The 24,805-nt window shown below is 43.3% G+C and overlaps 1 protein-coding gene across 6 annotated transcripts in view; it reads right to left on the bottom strand.

Moving 5' to 3' along the window:
- Positions 1-24,805, bottom strand: part of ZNF608 (zinc finger protein 608) — a 110,399-nt gene that overhangs the window by 41,302 nt on the left and 44,292 nt on the right. For 5 of the 6 annotated variants that reach the window (XM_025995012.2, XM_072728675.1, XM_072728676.1 and 2 more), the window contains one exon: positions 15,933-16,188. In XM_025995012.2, coding sequence (XP_025850797.1) covers positions 15,933-16,188 — 256 coding nt within the window. Of the gene's footprint in view, positions 1-15,932; positions 16,189-23,625; positions 23,856-24,805 lie in introns of those variants that run through there. The other variant, XM_025995013.2, reaches the window with a different exon arrangement.

The raw sequence follows: 24,805 nt of genomic DNA, 5'->3' as shown, positions 1-24,805 counted from the left end.
AAAACGCAAACAGACAAACACAAAAGTTAAGATTCAGTTTTTACACAACAGGGAGTAAAACCTTCACCCTTCTTCCTGAAATTGACACCAAAAAAGTCGGTGACCAGGAAATCAGAGAAGGCTTTTCTGGAGAAGCTGATCAAAGCAAGAGAAAAGGCATATGGAAACCCCCCCGCTGGGAGATCCCCTAGAGAGACATCCACTCATATCTTCCTAGACCTTCAAAATGCCCTCCCACACATGTGGGACTTCAAACCAGCTTCTAAGACTATCATCCCCACGCAGACAGCCAAGGATCATCAGGCGTTTGAGGAAAGTCTCGGAAGGAAAGGCTACAGACAAAACACACAAAGGAACTTAGAAACAAGGTTGACAAAAGGAAGGAAGGAAAGGAGGGATGGAAGGAAGGAAGGAAGGAAGGATGGGAGGAAGGAGAAGGAAGGTGGGTCCTCAAGGAAATAAGACACTGCAGTCATGAAACTCAAACAGAGGCTACTAATCCCCATAACATTTAACAACAAAGAGGAGCTTTCAGAAATGAAAAATATGAAGCAGCTTTTTTTTTCCAAAGACAATATTTAAAGAATGAGGAAACTCCCCAAATCAGAAACTATGTCAAAAACTATAAACCAGAGATTTGAAAAAGGAGAGAAAAGATCAGGAAAGTAGAAGACCAAGGGGCATCTAGGCGGCTCAGTTGGTTAAGTATCCAATTCTTTATTTCACCTCAAGTTGTGATCTCAGGGTTGTAGGATTGAGCCCCCTCAAGCCCCATGTCAGGCTCCATGCTCAGTGAGGAGTCTGCTTGAGATTCTCTGCCTCTCCCTCTGCCCCTCCCCCCACTCCCATTCTCTCTCTAAAACAAATAAATAAATCTTAAAAAAAAAAAAAAAAAAAGGAAAGTAGAAGACCGATACAAGAGGTTCAACATCTAACTAAAAGCAGCTCCGGAGAGAACACGGAAACAGAAATTGGATCTCCTCCAAAGAAAGACATCTATACAATTTCTAACACTGACAGGGCCCAAGTTCCTAATGAGAGTACCAAGCTCAGCACCAGAGATTTAAAAAGACTCATGCCAAAGGATGTCACAGAGATAGATCAGAATGCTGGAGACAAAGAAGAGATAAAGGCTGGGTGGATAGGGGGACAGCCATTACACTCAAGATCTCAAATCAGGATGGTGCTAAGCTTCTCAAGGACAACACTAGGGAGAGTTCAAAGCAGTGGAGCTATGCCTGCAAGTCTGGCAGAAAATGATTTTCACCAACTCCTCATCTAGCCACTTCACTCATCAACTATGAGGGCTGAAGGAAAATGCTGTATGTGTGAACATCCAAGATTTCAACTATTTTACTCCCGGTGGACCCTTTCTTAGAAAACTTTTGGAAGATGGGCTTCACCAAAATGAAAGACAGAAACGAGAGCAAAGCATATGCCAATGCAGGAAATGGAGTATCCAACCTCAGGATGGGATCTTCAGAATGGTGTACAGAGAGCCCAAATTTTTACAACCATTTCACGAGGCCTCTGCATAACCCCTAAAATACCGGTCCAGATTGGAGCAGATGGGAAGACTCTGGAGAGACTGCTCCAAAAGATAAAATGCAGAGAATGCTGGCTGTGTTTCAACAAGTGAGAAGCAATTTATAATTCTGGCATGACAGTTCTTGGTGAATTAGTGAGGGGTGCATAGAACACTAAGCAAATAAAAAGTGAGGCAACTATTAACTGCAGGTAGAAAGTTGAGGGAGAAAAGAAAAGTAATCGTAATACACTGCTCTGCTGTAAATAATAAATATATACTCATAGTAATGTAAACACTGAATATTGACCCGAGGAAGAATTATTTGTTGTAGGCAGCTCCCAAATGGTCCCAAGTAATTCCTACTTCTTGGTATTGACACCCTTATGTGATACCCTCCCCTCCTGGAGCCTGGGCTGGCCTTACTGACTCCTAAGGAGCAGATCAAGTGGCAAAAGCAATGGGTTGTTCTAATGTGAAGTTATACTAACACTGTGAAGTCCACTTTGGGCTCAGTGTCTCTTGGATCTCACCGTGGAAGCAACATACTCCGTTACGAGAACACGGATGGAGGAGGTTCCTCTTCTGACTACTGACCCACAGAAAATGTGAGATAATCCGTGTTTGCTGTTTTAAGGTCTTCTGTCTTGGAGTCATTTGTTGCACAGCAATGGATAACTCACAACTATATTGGGAGAATGGGCAGCAGTCAAATATAGTTGTGTTGGGGAGGTAAGTATGCACTAAGTCACCAATTTCCACCTTTTAAAGAGCCTAAAGCCACACAATGACATCACAAAATACCTACAGAAACATGTGTTTTCAAAATATAATGAAAATATCAATGACAAAAGTTTAAAATAGCTAGCTGCCCCTGGAAAAAAGCAGGAGTAGGTGAAGGAAAAGATGGGAATTTTTCTGCCGTCACATTCCTAGTAGAACTCTGGCTTTTTAAACTATAAACACATGTAATCTGAATAAAACCTAAAGAGAAAATTATACCACATTAAGTGTTTATGCTTATGCATCCAATAAATTTTCTATTTTGCAGACTTCTTTTGAACACTGTAAGGATTCTTTTCTTTTTTCTTTTCTTCGTTTTTTTTAGATTTTATTTTTAAGTAATCTCTCCACCTAATGTAGGGCTTGAATTTACAAACCCGAGATCAAGAGTCTTACACTTGTCCCCCTGATAGAGCCAGTCAGGCACCCCTGGACAGTGAGGATTCCTAACACAAGGTGTAAATGGAGTAATGCAGAAGTCGTTGGAGCTTTTAGAGTAGGGGTTCAAAAATCTGCTAATGAAATTGATGATGCTACCTTTTAGGAATCTTTTCAGATAATGTCTTCCATGTGCTCATTCTTCTGTGGAATGTACCGGAGCGTAAAATAAATGTCAGCCTACTCAGACCAGACTTCACTTTACTTGCACAACTGCTAATAGTTCAATAAATGGTTTCAGTAAATAAAGAGTTCCAGAAATAGATCAATTTTCGGACACTCAAAGGCGTGGCTACCTACTGTTCAACAGGATTTGGCACAAACCCAGAAGGTGATTTAAGGGTAACCCCATTGAGGCTCACTTTTGGCTAACAATTTTCTTCAGAATCCGCTATGTCTGAAATGATTCTGATAAGAACGTTCTATGGGAGGCATCTGGGTGACTCAGCGGTTGAGCGTCTGCCTTCGGCTCAGGTCGTGATCCCAGGGTCCTAGGATTGAGCCTCACATCATGCTCCCCTTCGGGATCCTGCTTCTCCCTCTGCCTGGATCTCTGCCTCTCTCTCCCTCTCTCTCTCTCTCTGTCTCTCAGAATAAATAAATAAAAATCTTTAAAAAAAAAAAAATTTAAGCACATTCTATGGGCTTCACACCACCTTTTGCCCAAAAGCTCAGGTAGGTACCCTAAAGGGATTACATATTCTAAAGCCTCCCGTTTTACAGATGAGGAAACCAAGGCCCAGGAACCAAGGAAATGCCCCTAGCTTTCAGGGTGGGCAAGGAATAATGTCCGCAGAAGCAGAGAGAAGCAACAGAAACACTCTAAACGAACCTCATCAGGTCATTATGTATACATGTATTTTTAGGGACATAGGGATGGTGCGAAGTAGGCATAACCAACATTAGGGGACGTTTTCCTTTTCTCTTAAGAACAATATACTCTAGTAACTGCAAAGTTTTAGCAATCAGATCATTTTGATTGGGTTTTTATACTGGTTTAGCCACTTGTCTTCCCCCAGTTTTCCAAGCAGCAGTTATAACTGTAGTACCGAGAACTCCAGAGGATTCTACAATGGTACTTTTTTTTTCATCTGCTAAATGGATAGATTTCAAACACTGCAGTGAAAAAAGATAAAGGAGAATTTTTAACCAAAAAATTATAATGTTCCTTGCTGGACACACTCATGCTCTTCTAGAAGATCTGAATCAACACAGTATTTTGTATGAAATACAATACTTCTCACGGGAGATGATAAAGGCATGTAGCTTCTCCTGTGCTTTTTTAGTCCAGTGCTGTCACCCAAGAGGTTTTTTACTAATCAACTAACCAAAAGACAAGAAGTTTATGTGCAAAGAAGAAAAGCTTTGGCTGCTTCTGTGCAATTATGAATGTCCTGGATTCTAATCAAGCATATTATGCTTACCAACCAGCCTGGCTCTCCTCCTACCTCTTTGTCATGTTTCATTAATTACCAGAATGAAAGAAATAGGGCAATGGCATCTATCTCTGAATCATACGGGTTGAAGCAGCCAGAATTTGCAGAGAGAACACCACATTTTTAGACACCCTGACAATCCCCTAATATTCCCTTGTAAACACAAGACAACTTTTCCTACTTTCCAAAATATGCAACAATTTACATTGAGCAAATACATGCAAGTTAAGGGTGCACGGGCCTTGGCAGAGCATCTGCATCGTCCTTGGGGCAAGTGTAGAATGAAGCCTGAATCTGCTAATCAGTCGAGGTCAGGGTGGGAGTCAAATGTGAAGGGGAAAAAAGACTTATCAGTGAGTCAGAACCCAGACCCCAGAGGATATGGGTTAGCTGCCTGCCAGGTCTGAATTATTCCCCAGAAGACCCCACTGTGATCCAGCCCACCTTTCTCTGAAATCTTGATGTAAGTCTATGTGGCTCACTGGACCCTTCCCCAGCCATCACTGAAGCTACTGGAGCTCTGTAGTATTCAATTCTCCTTTAGACCCTGTCTTGATTTCCACTGGAGTCATAAATTCCCCACAGTTTATTTTCTTCCCTTTGACAAAATGAAGACGAGAATGCTAACTACAGCCTCAAATACTCAGCAGTCACACTCAACATGTTACGCTTGGTTGAAATTCCATACTTGGAAATGTGCTACTGCAAGAAACTGCAAGCTCAGGAGGACTGGTATGACGGATGCTATTTATTTCAAGAAGATATTTAATTCAAAAGTCAGATATAAAGGGAGATGTCCTAGAGGTCATACACTTTGGATTCTCTAGTAACTGAGGATTTTGCGGTCAATGCTTGCCTTCTGAATCACTCAAGATGAACATGCAGTCAATAGAATAGTAAGTAGCTCACCGAGTTCTGCTTCTTTGAAAGCTGACCCTCTGTTCCTCTAATCCTCCTGGGTTCATTTGTCCCACTATCAACCTAGACTTTACCAGTTTTTTTAGAACTCCCTGGGAATACGATACTGCCTTCTGGTCACCCTACCAAGCAGAGGTTTTATGGAAGAGACAAGTTCAATATATAAGGAAGACTATCATAGTTCTACTCTATGGCTCTTCACTTGTCTGCCCTTGGGTATTCAAAGACTCTTTGAGCTCAAAGCATCTCACAGCGCTCAATTACTGCAGCCAGCTCGGTTCCAGGCTCAGAGTGCAAAGCCAGGGCCTTCAACCCAATGTGCTTCCAGGATGTTGGGGTAAGAAATCATCTTAGAGGTGTATGCTCGAGGTGCCGGTCAGAAGCAGCTCACCGCGAGGCCTGCCTGGGACTGGCTGGCTTTTCCTATTCTGAAAAGCTGCTGGGTATTCTCCTGAAGCTGGGGAAAGCACTGGAAAGCAGTCTTTGTTGGTTCTCTTGAAACAAATTGGCCTATGCTGCTACTCGAGGGAAATAAGACACATTAAATGTTCAACTTGACTTACTTCAAAAGTTGTCTGTCAATGTGGATATCGAGAAGACATAGACAGAACAACATACAAACCGTGCAGATGTACCAGAGAGTCCCCCAAAAGCCGGCAGGATACAAGCTGCCCACTGAGCCAGGAGAACATGTGGCACTGCCTCTAATGCATGGGAAGCCGTTGGCCATTTTTTCCCTTGTTATGAAATATGTAGTCAAAAACAACATTCTGGATATTTTTGTAAAAATATTTGGTGAATATTAAATTTAAAAAACATCTCACTCTATAAGCCGAATTGAGTTCCCACATTTCAGTCAAAACCTCAAACTGACAAGCAAATGTTTATTTGCCTTTGAGCATATTTTTTAAATAACTGGTTACATTCATACATACACACACACACACAGACTTAAAAACGAGGAAGGGCTGGTCATGTGAGGTACAAAACAAAAATCCAGAAAGGACACACAGACATATTATTCAGAACGGTCTGGGCCTCAGTTTCTCTGCCAGAGTAACAGGGCTCATGATGGGAGTCTTCCACATAAACGAGAAGATGCTATTTAGATAGATGGTGTTGGCAGAGCCACGTAGAGGTCCCCAGGGAAAAGTGTCCGATCATCCAGACACGCCAAACGTGCCGTGTGTCATGTAAAGAAGGCAGCTGCGTTTCTAACTTCCAAGGAGTGAAATACTCCACAACTGTTTCAGATACATACTTGAGTCAGAAAGCTTAATTTGAAATGAAGACCATACATGGGTGTGGTATGTTTATAATTGTTCCATTTACTATTCACTTATAAGCAGTTATCAAATGAGTGGCAAGGGGCTCACCTAACTCACATCCCTTTGAATCCTACCCGTCTCGGGTTTTCTCTGACTGTGTTACATCAGACTTTGCTAGGTACTCTGCAATGGTGCCCACGAGCCTAACTCCTGCAATGTTCTTTGCTGAGAATGCTTTTTGCAACCTCTCATAGGCCTTCCCCACATTATAGCTTATTTTCCTTTTGCCAGAAAGGTATTAGCCATCTTATCTGAGGACAGAAGGGCAAGGGAAAGGGTATGTGTGTGAGAACACTTTGGTAGATTACTATTTTTAAAACTACCTGGACAGTTCCTGCTGCTGCAGCCATACAGGGCAGCAGCCAAAGGGAAGAGGCTAAGGAAAAAGAGAAAATGAACGTTGGAAGCAGGGAGGCTAGGCAGAGCTAAGGTGTGCCAGGGAAGAATTTGCAAACAGCCTAATAAGTCAAGTGACAAATGATGTATTATCAACAAATCACAAAGTGCAAAGGTTTTCTGTAAAGATCTTGTCCTTAGTCTACCCTTATTCTGAAGGAGCAAAACTCAAACAGGACTGGCTGAGGTTGCTCCCCATTCAGAATGGATGCTTGATGGACCCAGTTTTGCCCCTGGGTATTTGAATTCCTCACACCCAGAAGTCTTTTCTAATTTGTTTCATTGGGGGGGGGGGGGGGGCGGCTATGTCAACATAGACACAAACAGAAGTGATATCTAAACCTCTGTGTCATCCAGAACAAAGTCCTCCCAGGACTTGGGAGGGCTACACACTGCCTGGGGACCCTCACTGGCACACCTGATATCTCTGACTGAGCCACTGTCATTTTTATTACAAGGGGAAGAAGGTCGCGTTCCCTTTCTGTCTAGGGCAGGACCCTGGATGTGAGCATTGGAGACTATGCATTTGACTTACAACCCATCCCTTTTGCCACGAAAATGTCAGTGAGACCAAAGTTGTCAGAGAGGTTAAGAGAGAAGAGCGTTCTCAACCAGGGCCATGGACACTGGTACAATTTACCAGTGTCACCGTTCGGGAAAGCAGTTAAGCAATCAATAAATGTTTCAATGCATTGACACAAAAATGTTTGTGTCCTCTGGGTGATTGTTTCTTGAAAGCTGACCCTAGAACAATAACTGCAAATTAATAAAACATTACAAATATTTCAAGTGCAAAGATATACTAAGCAGGGTGATACCATCTAAGAGGCTGAAAGCAATGTAAATATCCATCCTTAGAGGAATTTGAATTAACTATTGTGTCCATTCCATAATGTGTTTTATATCAACAGAAAATGCATCTCAGAAAATGTTTTGATAACATCAGAAATGCTTGTTTTAATGTTACGATTAAAAGAAAAAGTATTCAAAACTCTATTTTCCAAATGATCTCAACTATGTTTTTTTAAAAATGTATTTAAAAAGCAAAAAAAGGAGTAAACCAACAAATTAAAGAGACTGCCTGAACAGTGAGATTATGGATGGGTTTTTTTTTCTTCTACCTCTTAGGTGTTTTCTGCCCTGCGGATGTCCCAAAATGGCCAGGTATTCCTTCTAACATCAGAAAATTAAAACCATACTGAGAAAATGAAAGTCAGAAAAGAAAAAACAAACCAAATCATTTTGTTTCCTCCTTTTTTTGAGATTGGTCTAAGGAGAGCAAAGTTGGGAGGTGAATTTTAATACAGTGTAATCAGATTTTATAGTGGCATTCCCCCCCACCCCTCCAAAGGAAATCAGTGACAAAGTCGATTTCCAGAGCAATATTTTCCAGATTGTCTAGGCCAAACTTAATTCAAAAGTAACATATTCTTGACTAGAAAGCTATACTATGCAAACTTAAACAGGTATCAAGACCATATCACTTTGTTCTGTGAATTTATTCAACATTCAACAAATATGTATGGCACACTTACTCTGTGCCAGGCGCTAGAGATCCAACAGTGAACAAAACAGATGGGATCTGTGGACTAAAGAAGCTTCCAGCTTAGTGGGGCAGAAAGGGATGGTTTGTATACATCAACCCAGATGAAGCAGATTCAGTTACTCCTGCCAAAATCAGATGCTAGCACTATAAAGAATTTCCTATCATTCTGTGCTTAAAAATAAAATAAAAACTCCAATTATTATGTAACATCATACTCTCTTCTTTCCAAAGAGCACTCTGAAATATACACGAACCTGTGTTCAGGGGAAATCCCGGGACTAGGTGTGAAGAGCAAGGAAGGGCTCTGCAAGGCCAAACAGGTGTGCGGTCTTGCACAGGTAAATCCCTTTCTAAGTCTCCTTCATGAAAATACGGACTATCATGGTTTACTTTGGACTGTGTTTAAGGTTTAAAGGAAATTATTACCTGGCAAGCATGTCCAGCACAATGCCTGGTACAAGCACTCAATAAAACAACCTTTCCTCTCATCCATAAAATACACATAAAAACAATAAAGAATCAAAGACAAAGATGCATTAGATCAATGAAATTGGGATCGGGGCAAGCAAAAGAGAGTGAGTACCAATGGGTACAGGTTTCTTTTGAATCATAAAAATGCTCTATAATTAATTGTGGTGATGGTTGTAGGACTCTTAGCACATTAAAAAATACCCAATGAATTATACACTGTAAATGGGTGGACTGTATGCTGTGTGAATGATACTTCAATAAAGCTGTCATAAAAATTCTATTTAAAAAAATCAACGAAATCCTTTTAATCAATAAGCGGAGGTGGGCCAAAAGCTATTCTTTGCAACAATGAGAGTATCTCCATTTTGAAATTAGAAAATGCATCTTCAACTCAAGGTCGCTGTAATATTAAGATGCTTTCAAGATCTTCTTACCAAAGAAATCTTGGTAAACTTCAGAGAAATCTTCTCTCTTATAGGGAGAAGATAAATCAAGGGAGGACAACACTACAAATGCAAATCTTGTAAGACAACTTCTTAAATCTTTTACTATGTTCAAGTCTAAAGAAAAGTTGAGTTTTACACGCCTCACATTCTGTATTCACATAGAAGTTTAGCTACAAATACCAACCAACCTAAAAAGGTAATACTGAAAGGCCTTTAAAGGGAGTTTAGGGATGCCTGGGTGGCTCAGCGGTTTAGCACCTGCCTTCGGCCCAGTGCGTGATCCTGGAATCTTGTGATTGAGTCCCACGTCGGCCTCCCTGCATGGAGCCTGCTTCTTCCTCTGCCTGTGTCTCTGCCCCCCCCCCTCCCATGAATAAATAAATAAAATATTATAAAATAAATAAATAAATAAATGAAATAAAGTAAGTTTAAAGCTGATGGCTTCATGACTTAAGTCACCACCAAAATATACACACAAATGACACAAAAGAAAAATGTTTGGTCTAAAAACATGAAGCTGAACCCTACCTAAGAGCATCCTCTTTTTCACACTGACAAGCGGTAATGTTACCATGGTATTGCTTTCCAGAAAAACACACCATCACTCATCATGTGCAAATGGTGGCCCTATCAGGAAAGCATCAAACAGGTAGGTCCAAGAGGAAAGCAAACCCAGGAAGACGGCCCAGATAAGCCTCTGCCCTTCCTTATGCTCCCCTTCCTTCCTTATACTCCCCTTCACTCACAAATGTTTATAGACTACATACTACAAAGACTTGGCCAGTTTTAATTTGTGATTTTTCTATGAATCAGGTAACAGGAGTTTCTGTAATCTTAAAAAGAACAAATACTTTGATACATTTTCGTTAACTTTTTTATTTATTTATTTATTTATGATAGTCACAGAGAGAGAGAGAGAGGCAGAGACATAGGCAGAGGGAGAAGCAGGCTCCATGCACTGGGAGCCCGACGTGGGATTCGATCCCGGGTCTCCAGGATCGCGCCCTGGGCCAAAGGCAGGCGCTAAACCGCTGCGCCACCCAGGGATCCCACTTTGATACATTTTATAGTTATTTATAATCACATCCTTAAACCAAGTTTATTTAAAAAAAAACTATCACCATTGGACACAGAATAATCAGAGGTAACCAAATTGGTATACGGTCCAGCAAATACACAAATATGGTGTTCTATTTTGGTTGACTTCTGCATGTAAAAATAGACGGTACATGCACACTTTGAAAGGTTCACCATTTGAGCTCCTCTGCCACCAGTGGTGATGAATCTCAACTTTTCATTGACAACCACCACTGCAAGGCTGCCCAGGATGCTGAGGGTCAAGTTTATGGCCAATACACAGAGTGGCACTAACTAATAATTCTTCCAGCCCTCTAAACCTCTGGGAGCTCATGCTGAAGATCAAGGCTGGATGCTTTTTCTTAGTAGCACAGTGATTAACCGACTATGCTCATGTGCCAAACTCACAGACCAGGAGCTGATTTACCTCCATTCAGCACATTACTGCCAGGAGGAGCATGCTCATTAGCAATCTCCAAGTTCGCTATGGCTGCAGAGTTACAATCATCACTGGTGTGGCGGGTAATAAAATGCAGAAGCGAAAGTGGACAGCTTACTTGCCTTGTGAGTCAAAGCTGAATTTATAAAAATCACTGGGAAATACCTCAGTAAGTAATAACATTGCACTTAGTAAAAAAAAAAAAAAAAAAGGCATTGCACGAGTTCCGAGCTCAGACACCGAAAACACAAAGTGAGCCTGGAATCATATTTAATCTCTTCTTAAATCAAAATTTAAAATGAAAGTTCTTTTTCCAGTAATAAGTTCAGTAAATCAATACTGCAGCATAGGAGTAAAAATACCCTATGTCAGATCCATGTCAATTTCTAGAGGATCATTTGCCTTTTAATGAATGAACGTGAAACCCCTACACTGCACATTGAAACACTATCCTCTCTATGACTCTGGAGATGCAGAAGAATTTAAGAATATCTCCAGTGGTTTAAAGAGAATCATTTACTTCCCCCAATTAATTACCTTTAAAACATCAATTCCCAAGATCGCTGTTCTTGGAAAACACATAGAACATTAGATGAAAAACCTCATACAAAGAACCATTTTTCCTCTTACACCAGGTGCTAAAGTCTTCTCTAAAAAACCACTTTCATAAGCTACCATTTGCATTTTCACTGTCCCCTCTGAAAGCTCCCTGTGATGCTGCGAGTACAATCTTTTCCATTGGCTATTAACTCTCTTTAATACTCTGGGTTTCTGAATGATTTCAAAAATAATCCAGCAGAGACCACACGGAAATGAAGCTGCCACTGGTCCACCCTACCATATGAATAAATTAGGAAGAGTGGTACCAATTAGTCGTTCTTAACCTCTGTGAAGTCCAGGTTCAGGACCAAATGCTGGACCCTCTTTCTCACTGGCACAGTGATTCAGCAACGACGCTCACTTGCCAGACTGAAGCTTCCAGACATTATCTACCCTGGGAGGTAAATAGAGCAGGTCTGTCCATTTTATACCTGAGAAAATGAGGCAATGACACAGTGACTTCCTTAAAGGGAAAAGGTCAAGTAGCTTGCAGAGGGTTAGGACATCCCCTCCTTCCCCTGAGACTGTGGTTCTCAATCTTGTTTGCACATCAGAATCCCCTGGGGAGCTTTGGAAAAAAAAAAAAAAAAAACACTAATGTCAGGTCACCCAACCAGATCAAACTGCCATCCTAAACCAAGTGAATGCCTGGAAGTGGTACCTGGGCATGTTTTAAAAGATCTCTGGGGGTTTCCAAGGTACAGAGCTGAGAACCCCAGTCCTATAACCTATACATGTTTTAAAGGCCATAGTAAATGACAGATGTGACAATGAAGTACAGGCACAGCTGAACCAAGTATGTTCTTGGATAGGGAAGGGAGAGAAAAGCCCACTAAGAAGTATGATTTAATAATAATCCAAAGGAAAATCTATTCATACGAGCTAAAAAGCCAAGTTCAACATGTACGTATTTACACACTCTGCTGTACACACCATGTTTTTTCCGGTTTTACCTCCCTTACCCCCACCCCCACCCCCAAAAGAGTAAATTTCCAAACAAATAACTATACAAAGGCATGTGTGTCCCAAATGTTAGGAATGAAAAGCTAAGGAAATTCTTTCCAACATCTGAGAGTAATTTTGCGCAATACGTCACTGCTCCTATGCAACTCACCTTACAAAAGAGAGATCAGAGTAGGATAACTAAACATCCAAATGCAGTAATAGTTTTTCTCTCCTATTAAGCACGCTCTGAAACCCACTAATTATTTCCAGAGGGAACTTCTCTTGTAACGCATTACTCCTGAGGACAGTCTGATCCTCAGGCAACCAGGACTCCACGTCCTGGCAGCGACACTAAGGGGAAAGTCCGTGACTGTAAGAACCCTCCCCACATGAGGATTCCACGCACAAGAAGCAATCAGAATTTAATGCGGATTTCATATTGCAGCCCTGCTGTTGCCAACTACCTTCCAAAAAAAAAAATCACAAGAAGACTCAATATTCCCCCAAAGACTGCAAAGATACCAGCTCCTGAAATTTCTAGGGTCTAATACAAACACACACACACACACACACACACACACACCATGAATACACATAACAAATTCAGTTTGTGAAAAATGCTATCAGGTATACAAATAATCTCAAAATGAAAATACCAGGGAAGAGATTTCTTTTTTCAACTCCATCTCCAAGGCCATTAGTCCCAGGCAACTGGCCCTTTCCCGAGCCCTCAACAAGGAGCCTGTCATTAGCATGAACCCATAGTAGAAAACCATGGTGGCTTCACTTCCCCTCCGCTTCTTCCCAAACTCGGCCCTTTTAGCTCTGCCAAATAACTAGCTCCAAATGTGTTTGTTCTCTCTCTCTTTGTCTCTCTTTGTCTTTTCCCCCAAAGAGAAAAATTAATGGTCAAGTGGGTTTAATTTTTAAATTGGTACAAGAGCCTGAAACACACTGTAATGGGGGAAAAAACCAAATGGAATGCTCTTGAGAATCGCTGCACATTAAACACACATTTTAGGACCCAGGCCTTCACAAAGGCAGGTTCTTGGATTCTGTGGAGGTTGGAAGTTTAATTTATGCAACAAGAATAACTCTATTAAGAGCCTGGGCTCCTTCGTGTCACCACACTCAATATCCACACATTCCAAATACTGGAAAATGTGAGGCAGTAAAAAAGAAGGCTGGCACTACAGGAGGTTCCACTCCTGTGTCTGAAAAGCGCCAAAAGCTATCAGTGTGTCACAGGAGGATAGAGAACACACCCATGGCCAGAGGGATCACAGCACACCGGGGCAGGGTGCATGGACTTGGGAGACGGGTGACTCAGAGAACACGGTGCTACTGGTGAGGCTGTGCATGCTGCATGCATCACAACCAAACAGAAATAATAAAAGATTGTAATAGTAACCCTGATAATACCATAGAGCTCTTTAACCATTTGCCCAGAGTTAACTGGAGTATCTGAATACATTTTTTTCCTGAGGAACTCCGTCTTTCATTAGCAGCTCAGGTTCAAGTCAAAACCAAGCAGACTTCCAAGTGAATCAAAAAAATAACCCAAGACTTGCAGGCGTTCCAGAAAGTTTGTAGCTAATTTTACAACATCTGCCACCCAGTGGGGTCACACTGCAGGAACTCGGTCCTGTCCCACACAGGAATAAATAAAATCATGACCAGCAATAAACCGACAGGCGCTAAGTCATAGCTGAGAAGTAAGCGCAAGGCGCCACTTTAGCCAAATGAGCAAGTGATTCAAGTACAAGAAAATCTTTCTTTCTAGTTTATGGAAATTCAATCTTAGCCTTTCCCAATCTTTTTGTGTCTGAATAATCGGTACCCTAAGCTAATTAGCTACAACCTTATTATGTCTTGATTCTTCTCAGACAGCATTCGCTACCACCTCTGCTCTCAGGGAAAATCTGAGAAGGCCAAGGGTGTACAACCCAAGGAGAGGCACTAGAACGAAAGCTTGCTCCCCACATGGGACCCACTCCTGGCACTGGACGGCTTCTAAACAGGCAAGTGAGAGAGGAAAATGTGAATTCTAGCTCCTCCTCCACTGACTCCTCCCAATCTGGCTGCAGAGCACTGTTCAAAGTACAGAGAGGGTGGCCACCCTACTTCCCCCCCAAACACCAGCCATTTGTAAAGCCAAAAGCAAATGGGAACCACTACTTTCAGTTGAGCACACAAAAGATCTCTGCCTGTCTCTTCCAGCTTTCGCTCACCTTCTCTGGTTCCTTCTTCTATAGTGATTTTTCCTTATTGATGCTACCCACAAAATTTGGTATCCAATTACAAAATCTATCCCTCAACAGTATAGTTAACGCAATACGCAGAATTCGAAGATTCTCCCACGATTTTATGCTTTTCTACCTTGAGATGGGGTGCGCTGCTTTCTTCCTTCTGATAATTACTGAGACACCTGCCATCTGATTTTCATTCTTTTTTTTTTTTTTTTTTTAAATATATTTTACTTTCCCTCCCGTGAGTTTCAGCCCTTGGTTTCTCACCTTGATACAGAAGGACCTAAACAGTGATTCTGAGTCTCGGATTTCTAGTTAAACTCCTTCTTGCCCTCACTCCTCTCCCAGCTGGCTAAGATACCGACACATGTCATCTCCCTTGTCCTTGACCAACATAGCTTGGAGGGAAAGAAAGGGTTTCCCCTATGTTCTACACTTTCCTTTGTTTGCCTGGGGCACATTTCTTCCTCACCTTTTCTATTCCTCTCATTCCACCAATGGAGCAATGCAGCACTCCCCTTGGTATTTTCGTTTTTAATTACCTGTGGGCCTCTACGGTGCGTGACATTGGCCATCGGAAACACAATGGGCCTGGTGACCGTGTGCTAGATGTTGCCAGCCAGCGTTCGGACCTACGGTAGGGATGGCATATGCCGCATTTATATTTCTAACAGCAGTGACAGATGAATCCTAACCCATTTCTCTTGTGACGACCGGATTACCCTTGGCAGGTGGCCTGCTGAGCTAAGGGGCAGGGAAGGTGGCTAGGTCTCCAGTCATAGGAGAGAAATGACTGGTACAGCTGGGGTTTGAGCCTCTGATCTTGGGCTTTGTTCACTCCAAGCACCAATCAGCCACAGCTACATCACGGCCTCGGCCCTCGCCAAATGCAAGAACCCAAGCTCAATTCGGCAGGTAAATTCAAGCCTCAACGACACAGGTCAAGACAAACAAAACCACCAAGTCCGGACAGACAGATCGGCTGACACATCAAGGGGAAAGTGAACTTGAGAGCAGTCTGTCTTCCTAATTTCCATGATCCCTTCTGGGGGGAAGAGAAGGAAAAGCCTCACCCTGCTTCCCAGACTTTCCCTTCTAGCATTTAAAGCGCAGACCACTTCCAGGGACACCTCCTCCATCCTGAATGGAGAAGCAGCCATGAACATGAACAAAGACGGGGGAATGCGGTCATTTCAACAGAAATCCAGACAGTTGAAAAACCCATATTCTTCCTCTCTGAGGACCACAAGACAAAGGCCCCTCACTGGGGGACGTAAATAAATACATCACGGGGAAGAGGGCATGGGGAGAGAGAGAAAAGTGAATTGTATTTACCTTCTTCTGTTTCATGCCACACGATCCCTTCCAAATTCACACTGGTCCCAGGTTCACAGGGCCCGAGACACTCTGGCTCTGTCAGTACTCCAACTTCACATGTATTCACACCCACCGAACGAGTCCGAACCAAAAGCTGCTCAACCGGTGCTGCAATATTGGATGAAGACGGGGAAAAGTAGGAGGGCAGAATCTGAGGCGCGAGGCTGCTGGAAATCGGCGGCGGTGGTGCTGGCACTGTAAACAGGGGGTCAACCTGAAAGACAGACAGGCTTACTGCAGTGGCGCTGTATTCTCGGAGCGGTTTCCAACGCAGTCTGTTTACATCCCTTCTAGAATACATCACCATTCCAAATTCTATTTGCAATTATCATACGCTTCGAGTGTTTGCACGGTGCCAAAAGAGAAAGCAGGATAGCAACGACCATCTGACTTCCCCCCACCCCCACCCCACGCCAAACAAGACAACCACCGGGGCTCTTGTGTTCCGACTTAGAGGTGGGACCCCCACGTCCTAGACTCGCCAGTGGACAACTGGTTAGCCTCAGTCTCCGTGAACGAAACACGCTCTGCAAAATTAAGGCTATTTCCCCGCCTGTAATGGAATCACACTTTTCAAAAGCTACAATATTCTCCAAAGGAGAAACCCCAATAAACACCGCAGATGCATGATTTTGGACAGTTAAGCACAGGAAATGGACTAATATTGTTTTCAAAGTACTTTATAAACCATAATGAATTAAATCACTGCGAAAATACATTAACTTACTCTGCTGCATATATAAAATACATAAACTTGATTATACACACTCAAACACATAAACTGGATATTATTAGCATGTATTAAGCATCAACTCCTAATTAAGTTCTCTACTGCAAAGTTTAGCAGAATTCATATAAATGGGGAAATAAACCCATGTGCCCTGCATCAACAGAACCAGAGTTTCTCCAATGCACGCATCCTTTTGTGGTTCGACTTGGAAAGATCCCCGATGAATCTGATCGAGTCCTGGGATTCGTCCCTCTAAATCCCAGGAAACAAATGACAGCCAAGATAAGAGTTTACAGTGCAACGGTTTATCTTCTTTGCACCCCTGTCCTAGTGAGCAGGGAAGGAGATCTTCACCACAAAAACCTTCAGTAGCCTGGCCATGATGAAACCAAAGGCTATGCAGGTACTCAGTAGGTAAATCACCAACCAACCCATTCGTTCATCAGACCTGTTTTAACCATTGTTAGAACTGTTACAGAATAATCATGGCCCTGCTGATAGGTGGTCAAATGTGGAAGAGCCAAAGGCAAAGCCCACGGCACCATGATGCCACATTCCCTAGATCCTCCTGTTATACACAGATACCTACACGGGATGGTGTGCTCTATCAGCTGAGCCAACAAGTCGTATGTGTAAAAAGGGACACACAGAAGGTTTTTCTGGTAAGATGCCATCTGAGTCTGTGGTTCATCTATTCCCAATTAACCTTTATGAGAAACCAACACGTGGCTACAGATATACTATTACATAGTCTTCATTGTTTAAAAACACACACACACAAAGAGTGTATTTCAAGAGAAGTTACATGAGGAAGTGTGCTCCCGGTTAAACAGCTGAAGCAGTCATCTGTGTGGGCTCCTTGTTCATATGACTGCAGGAACTATTTCTACAGTTTGCCTTTCCCTAAAATGATAAACTGACGTTCACTTGCCTGACTGATCCAAGATGCAAGAGAACAGCCCTTCACCCATCTGCATGGTAAAGAAACTTAATTTCCTGCTCTCAGAGCTGCCATAAAACTTCTTTTGCTGCACGCTTTTTATTGTTCTGCATTCTTGATCACAGAGCCCAAGAAAGAAAAGCATTTAACGGCCCCAAACCCCAGATCCGGTGATTTATGCTTTCGCGTAAATAAAGCTTCATGTGGATCAAAGTTCACACTGATATTTCCTATTTTAAAACTGGGCTGACAAATGAAGAAAGCGGTTCTAACGGAGGAAATCTAAGGGGGAGGGGGGCGGACCTGATGCTATCTTGTAGTCTTTACTACAACTGAAAGATTGTGCAAGATTAGAACCGTTTTCCAGAATTAAAAAAAAAAAAAAAAAGCCAAGGAAAATTATAAACCAGCTCCTATAGTCTTTTTTTTTGCATGTTTGCCAACAACTTCTTAATGTGTATAGTTAGCTGTAAATTGGCTATAATTGGTTGCTACATATATAAATTGAAAAGACAAAATGGAACAATATGCTCAAAATACTCTTTATATCACTTGATCGACAGCCTACATTAATTCCAAGAGAACAAACACAGCTTCAGTTGGATAAACAAGAAAATGGGATGAAATAAAAGGAGGTAAGGTGCCCAAGAGGCCATTAATTCTCCGATTTGGAAGGCAAAGCCTATAATAAGGCAAAGCCTACAATACAAAGTTATTAGGACAGGGTGTTGGACACTGGGATTTTGGCCTCAACTCTGACACTAATTAGCTGGTGACTTTGGGGAGTCACTTAACCTCTGCTGAACACTACTTTCCTCAACTGGAAAATGTATCCTCCAGCCTTCTACTGATGACAAATCCTATCACAATACAACTTCTGGACTAAATCTCTATTTCAATATAACTATAGTTATGCATGTTGTATACATACAGATACACACACACACACACACACACACACACACATACATACACACACACACAACCCTACTCTTTGGGATATTTAAGAGAATCCAAAGATCAAACCTCTAAAGAATCCAGAAGGCTTGGAGAGAAAGGCCATAGTATCCTAGGCCTACCAGCAAGTTAACTGAGTTTATTTCCAACCACACAATCCAAATGTAATGGTAAAAGCCTGGCTGACAGAATTTATAAAGGAGACCTTGGAGCCCTGTCCCCCCCCCAGCATGTCTTAAAACAAAAAGCTAAGTTTCAGAGGGTTTGACCCTCTGAACTAACCACAGACAGTCCCTCAATGTGATAACAGGCTAAAACTCTTTAACTCGATTGGAAAACTCAACAGGCAATACAGTTAAGACGTTCAACTCTTTGACCTACACCATGAACTTCTGGTCTTTCCACAACACCGGCTTCCTCAAGATAGCTCACAAGCAGCCGTTCCTTTCAGTACCAGATCATCACTACCAGTGAGAGAAAAAAAGGAGAACTTTCCTCCCTTGTTTTTTCAGAATTTGGAGTATGGTCTACTGGGAGCCCCTCTTCCCCAGAGGTCACCAACCACAGAGGATGGTAGGGAATTACAGCTCTCCCAGAGGTGTTTTATTTGGTAGGCATGCTACTTCCAAAAACATGATTTTTTGCCAACACAAAAAATGAGGGTAAAGTCTAGATGTGTACTATCTCTTAAAATAATAATTAGAGAATATGCTGGGCTGGGCCCACATTCCTGGTGGCATCAACTGTCCGGGCTCGGCTTCCCTTTGGCCTCGCGGTGATGTGCCCGGTGGCAGGCAGCTGACTCTGCATGTCCAGCCTTTCTCTGAGACAATCACAAAATGTTCTACGTAGAGGACCACCTAGCCCAAACTCCTCATCCTAGAAACGTGGCCCATGTTTGCACGAGGGCAATAAGCTAGCTCTGATGGCAACCTAAGTGAGCAGAAGGAAGCTGCATTCTAGAAGCAGAAACGTGACAGAAGGAGTTCAAATACACGTCCTGGGAGCCATAAGTGAGGTGGCAGGAAGATAACAGTGCCGCTACTTCTTTCTGCCAGCTAATGCACCCCTACAGAAGGTTTCAGTTCTCTTGTGAATCTTCTGGTGCCCAACACAAAGCCACATGCACCATATGCAAAGCAGGACCTGGAGGCATTTTCAGTAGTGTTTTTACCTCCTGCAAAAGATCAACTCCACTGCACCCTGACTTCCCGGTCACTGATCCCTAGACTCAACCGTGACTTCTTCAACCGATGAGGCACGTTAACACACACAGTAGCAAAAGGACTCCCTCCAAGTGGCACACACTTGTACTTGCTGGCGGTGGATCTCAGGCGGTGATGGGTTCAAATCCTGATCTCCCCGCTATTTGCTGTGGGGCCCCCTAAGCATGCTACTCTGAGGCTCAATGCCTGGGTCTAAGATATGGGAGTAAGACTAACGGTTACCCCCCAAGGGGTCACAGTGAAGACTCAGTGAGGTAATTCATCCAAAATGAAGGCTCAACAAAATGCCTAGCTTAGTCAATGCTGGCTTTGAAAAAGTTAAAAAAAAAAAAAAAAGTCGCTGGTCTGATATTACAGTTCTCTAACCCTGCATGCAACCTTACAAAGCTCCTTTTTATATCCTACTATATTTAACATAAATCTATAATCCCCTCCAAATGCATGGTTAAGTGCGGTTAAAGTGTGTTAAAAGTATAAGAAAAAGGGCTTAACCCTGAGAAGCTCTGCCCCAGGGAAATACTGCTCCTTTCATACATGGGCATCTGGCAGCAGCTGACCCAGCTTCATCCCTCCAACCCACTCCTACTTTTACAGCAGGTCCTGATGAATCCTATACCTCTATAAAATCTCCTTCTCCTAATCTCTACTTGCACCTTTTTTTTATGCACTGCTGCTCCCCCCAAAAGTCACCTCTGAGTTGCCTCAACTTGATCACACAGCCACCCAACAAATAGTAACAACACCCCTGCTGTGTGCCAGGCACTGTGCAGCCTGCTGGTGAAACAAGAGCAGGCCAAACCCAAGTGGGTCCCTCCCTCCTGGCCTTCCTGCCTCATCAGCAAGACTGTGGCGCTAATCAAATAATCCTACAAATGCAGCCAAATTATGCAGCAGAACCACATCCCAGGAGCGATCCATCAGGCCTGAGTGCAAAACACAGCATGTAGTGAAGGAAAATGCGGCACGGGCATCAGTCTTCAACACTGGAATCCCAGCACTACCTTCAGCTACCCGACCTTTGGGTGAATCACCTGATCCATCTGAGGCTCAATGGCTTCCTCTGTAAAATGGAAATAAGGAGATCCTACAAACACCCCAGAGCTCAGTTCCCGGTACAGCACTCAACAAACGAGAGCTACTGCCATTGCCAATATTATTATTGTTATTACAAATATAATTGAGACCCGAACTAAAAACCAATAGGTGGTTTGGCCCTCCACAGCCAAATACCAGGATGTGCTACATTTCAAGGCAATTCAGGGGAGGCAATTACGAATACCTTTGGGGAGAGGGGGGCAGTGACCGCTAAAATAGTACTAATCGGATATTCCATGCAAAAAAAAAAAAAAATCAGTGGGGAATTATTAGTCTAAGACTACTAACATCTAGAAGAAAAGACCGTAATAGAAAACTAGCCAGTTTTAGCAACGGTTCCTTTGTCAAAGCTCCTTTCTGTCATCTTGATGGGACACTGATGTAACCTATTACACACCCCCCCCCCCAAAAAAAAAGAGAAGCAGGAAAGCAGCCATCTCCAGTGGGGGGCGGGGGGGAGGGGACCCATAAGTCTCACAGCTGCTGGTGGCAGCCTGTCAAACTGAGGAAAGTTAATGTCAAGAACAGACGCGCGGCAGTCTCTCACTGTTATTTTTGCATGATTATTCCCAGGTGTTGGTGCACGCTGAGCAGTAGCCTGGCTATTTATCACTCGAGAGAGCCTAAGAGCATGGGAGTGGGGGAGTGGGGGAGGTAGGGAGAGGCGGGGAAGGAAAGGTTATTTACACAGATAGCGGCACTTAGTGTGTGTAATCAGAGGGCTGGGGGAGGGGGGATCTGCGGAGAGATTCTGGCAATATTTTCTCAGTTCACCTTATTTCAAGGGCTTTCCTGAGCGCTGAGGAGCAAGGCAGGCTCCAGGGCCAAGAGCAGTGGTGGCAGCAGCTCTGCTTCGCTCCAGCACCGGCTGTGTCACTACTGAGAGTGACAGGCAAAGAGGAAGGGTGGCCAGGGCGGGGCTGGGGGCGCTCGGTGGGCACCCCTGCACCCCTCGGATCCAGCAGGGAGGCGGTAGGGCCAGGAAGAGGGAGAAGGGCAGGCCAGGGATGGGCAAGCCTCCCTGGAAGACGTCCCCCCACGCCCTGGGGCAAGCTGGAGCTGGGGTTTCTTACAAATCTTGCAAAAGTCTCCACCACCGAGCTCATCTGGCCATTAACCCCTCAATCCTGTGGCTCCTCAGATCAACACCAAACGGAGTGGTGATGGTACCTGTAATTCACTCAGTATTTTTACCTTCTTGTGAGCACGCTGGGGCACGATTATTTAATGCTCACATTTTCTCCAAATCACAGTATTTGGCTGTTTTACGAGATTGCCCACAGTCACCTCTTTCATTTAAAACACATTAGACACGGGACGCCTGGGTGGCTCGGTGATCTGCCTTTGGCTTAGGACATGATCCTAGGGTCCCGGGATCAAGTCCCACATCGGGCTCCCCACACGGAGCCTGCTTCTCCCTCTGCCTATGTCTCTGCCTCTCTCTCTGTGTGTCTCTCATGAATAAATAAAATATAAAAAAATAAAAATAAAAAGGTAAAATGCATTAGACAGAGACTGCCCTTCATATAGGGGAAGTCACAGCTATTTGGAGGTGACCACTGCCACCATCTCTCACTTTGCATTTTAACCACCCATGCTACCCAACATCGCTGCTGCTTCACGTAGCAAAGCAAGGGGAGCTTAAGAAACCCTTCGGCACAGATCTTTTCCCCAAAAAGGACCACCAAGGATGAATTCCCATCCCTGAGAGGTTAACTTGAACATATAGGGGTCGCTCACTCTGAATTCTGGCCTTCCTAAATGTGGTAGAGACTTTTCCTTTCGGAACCACGGTCAGGACAATTTACTCAAGGCCAAATCTCTCTGATTTCAAAGTCTTTGGGCTTTCCTGTAAAAATACGAGCAGGGACAGCCACGGTTTAACCCCTATTACCTAGGAGGGGTTATACTGTACGCTCTTCTGGTCCATCCAGAAGACTGAGACTGAGAAGGCAAGTATTTACAGATGAGGAAAAGGAAATCTGGGAAAAGTAACTGCAAAGGGTCACTCGGGGTTGGTGGCTGAGTCAGAACTTGAACCCACAGCAAGGCAAGAGGAAAAGCAAACTCCTCAAAATATAAAATACAACAACACAAGATGGAAAGAAGCCTTTGTCCCAAGGTAATTTCACATCCTTCTCTGTATGTCAGAAGTCACAAACCTGAATCACCTTTCACTGCACATAGGTCAGAACAGTGCCTCTCGGGGGGATCTAGGCAAACACTGCAATCCCTTCCAGAAAACTCACTGAACCCGAAGCTCGGGTTTGGCGTGGTTATTATTTTAAATCATCCAGTTCCAAAAGCTACAACTACATACAACGGCTGGGCATTGTACTATTACTTTCATTTTCTCATTTCCAGCTATGACGACCAGAGGCTGCCCAAAATAAAAGGCCACAAGCTTACCTGCTAAAAGCAGCTTTTAAAAAGCCTTAGCCGCAGACCTGGGAGGGTCTGCCCGGGGGACTGAGCGAGGCTCTGGCCCCGAGACAGCTGCTTCCATTTCCCACCATGCCAAAATCATAGAATGCCAATCCAGGGGCTCTACAGGGTGCTGCCTGGGTGGGAGACGGCACCAGGAGGAGGTCACTGTGAGTATGTCACCCCAGAAGGAGCCCTATGCTCAGATCCCAAAGCACACACACACAAAGGCCAGCAACACGTACAAAGTAGACTTTAAACAACAGCAGGTATTTTTACCTTCATTCTCTAGGCATTGGCAGTTTTCAAAGCAAAACAGAAGGTACCGGGGTACGTAAAAATAGAGTATAATTAAGCTACTCGATTCAGTGTCTTAAATTTGTTTTTGTTTTGAAGCCAAATAGGATTCTCCCCCAGGAGGCCCTCAACTGTATAGAGTTCCGGCAGAGGGGCACCAGGGCAGGTGCAGAGGACACAAGGACTCCATCCTGGAGGACTGACTCTACCGGACCACATCCGTTGTCACACGCTTAACTTCCTTTGTGTTCTCAGCAAAAAACCCGTCCTACTGCTGAGCCACAGATTCTTCTGCTGTCTCAAAAGTGCCGCGAACATGTTCCACCCACTGCTCACAGAGGAGCACTAAGTGACCAGGGTTTTTACATCTTGTCCATAAGGGTTCTCTGATTTCCTCTCATCCTGCCCATTTCCAAAGTTACTTAAACCACAATAATCAGCCACAAAGGAAGGAGACCTTCATAAAAGTACTTTAAAAAAGTCTATCTTCCTTTGTTAATTCTTTTCACAAGTTCCTTGACTTTGTAGAAAGCTGAATTCCTGAAAATGTCCACACAAATCCCATTTACATCCATTAGACGCGGCTCCCAATCCCCTAGGAATGAAAAAAACCAGCTCGGTGATAAAACTCTGGATTTTTAGCTCTGCATTTTGCTTAACATGGGTGTAGCTAACAGTACTAAGCAAATCAGTTTCAAAAACACCTGAATAATGAATATCTGAGCAGATACTACTGGCCAGCCTTCCAGTACCCATCTCTGCATGATCCTTATTTCTCCTTAAAAATTAGGGAAAGGTCCTAGGCTTTTCATTCTACTTGACACAGGCTTAAATTTAAGAGGAAAAAATGGGGCGGGGGTGGGGTTTAAAAAAAAAAAACAAACAGAAAAAGGAAAGAAAGGCCCATTTGGAAAAAATTACATTATTCCTCTTCTGAACTAACAGCAATTCTTTTCTTGCCCCTCTGTTAGGAAATCTCACCTGCAATCTGCTACAAAGAATATTTTCAGTTAAAATTCTAGAGATTTGAGCTGCAAATGCAACACATGCTCATCACCACGAATTCAGTTGTAAGGAAGCGCCTGAGTCGCACTGTAGAGGTGAGATCTAAGATGGTGCCTTAGCAGGGGTCAAAAACCTGCTTCTGCAAAGCATGGTGGGT

This window comes from Vulpes vulpes, chromosome 12 (assembly GCF_048418805.1).
Source record: "Vulpes vulpes isolate BD-2025 chromosome 12, VulVul3, whole genome shotgun sequence".
Classification (NCBI taxonomy): domain Eukaryota; kingdom Metazoa; phylum Chordata; class Mammalia; order Carnivora; family Canidae; genus Vulpes; species Vulpes vulpes.
Note: the sequence above shows the minus strand (reverse complement) of the source record. Positions and strands in the feature narration are given on the sequence as shown.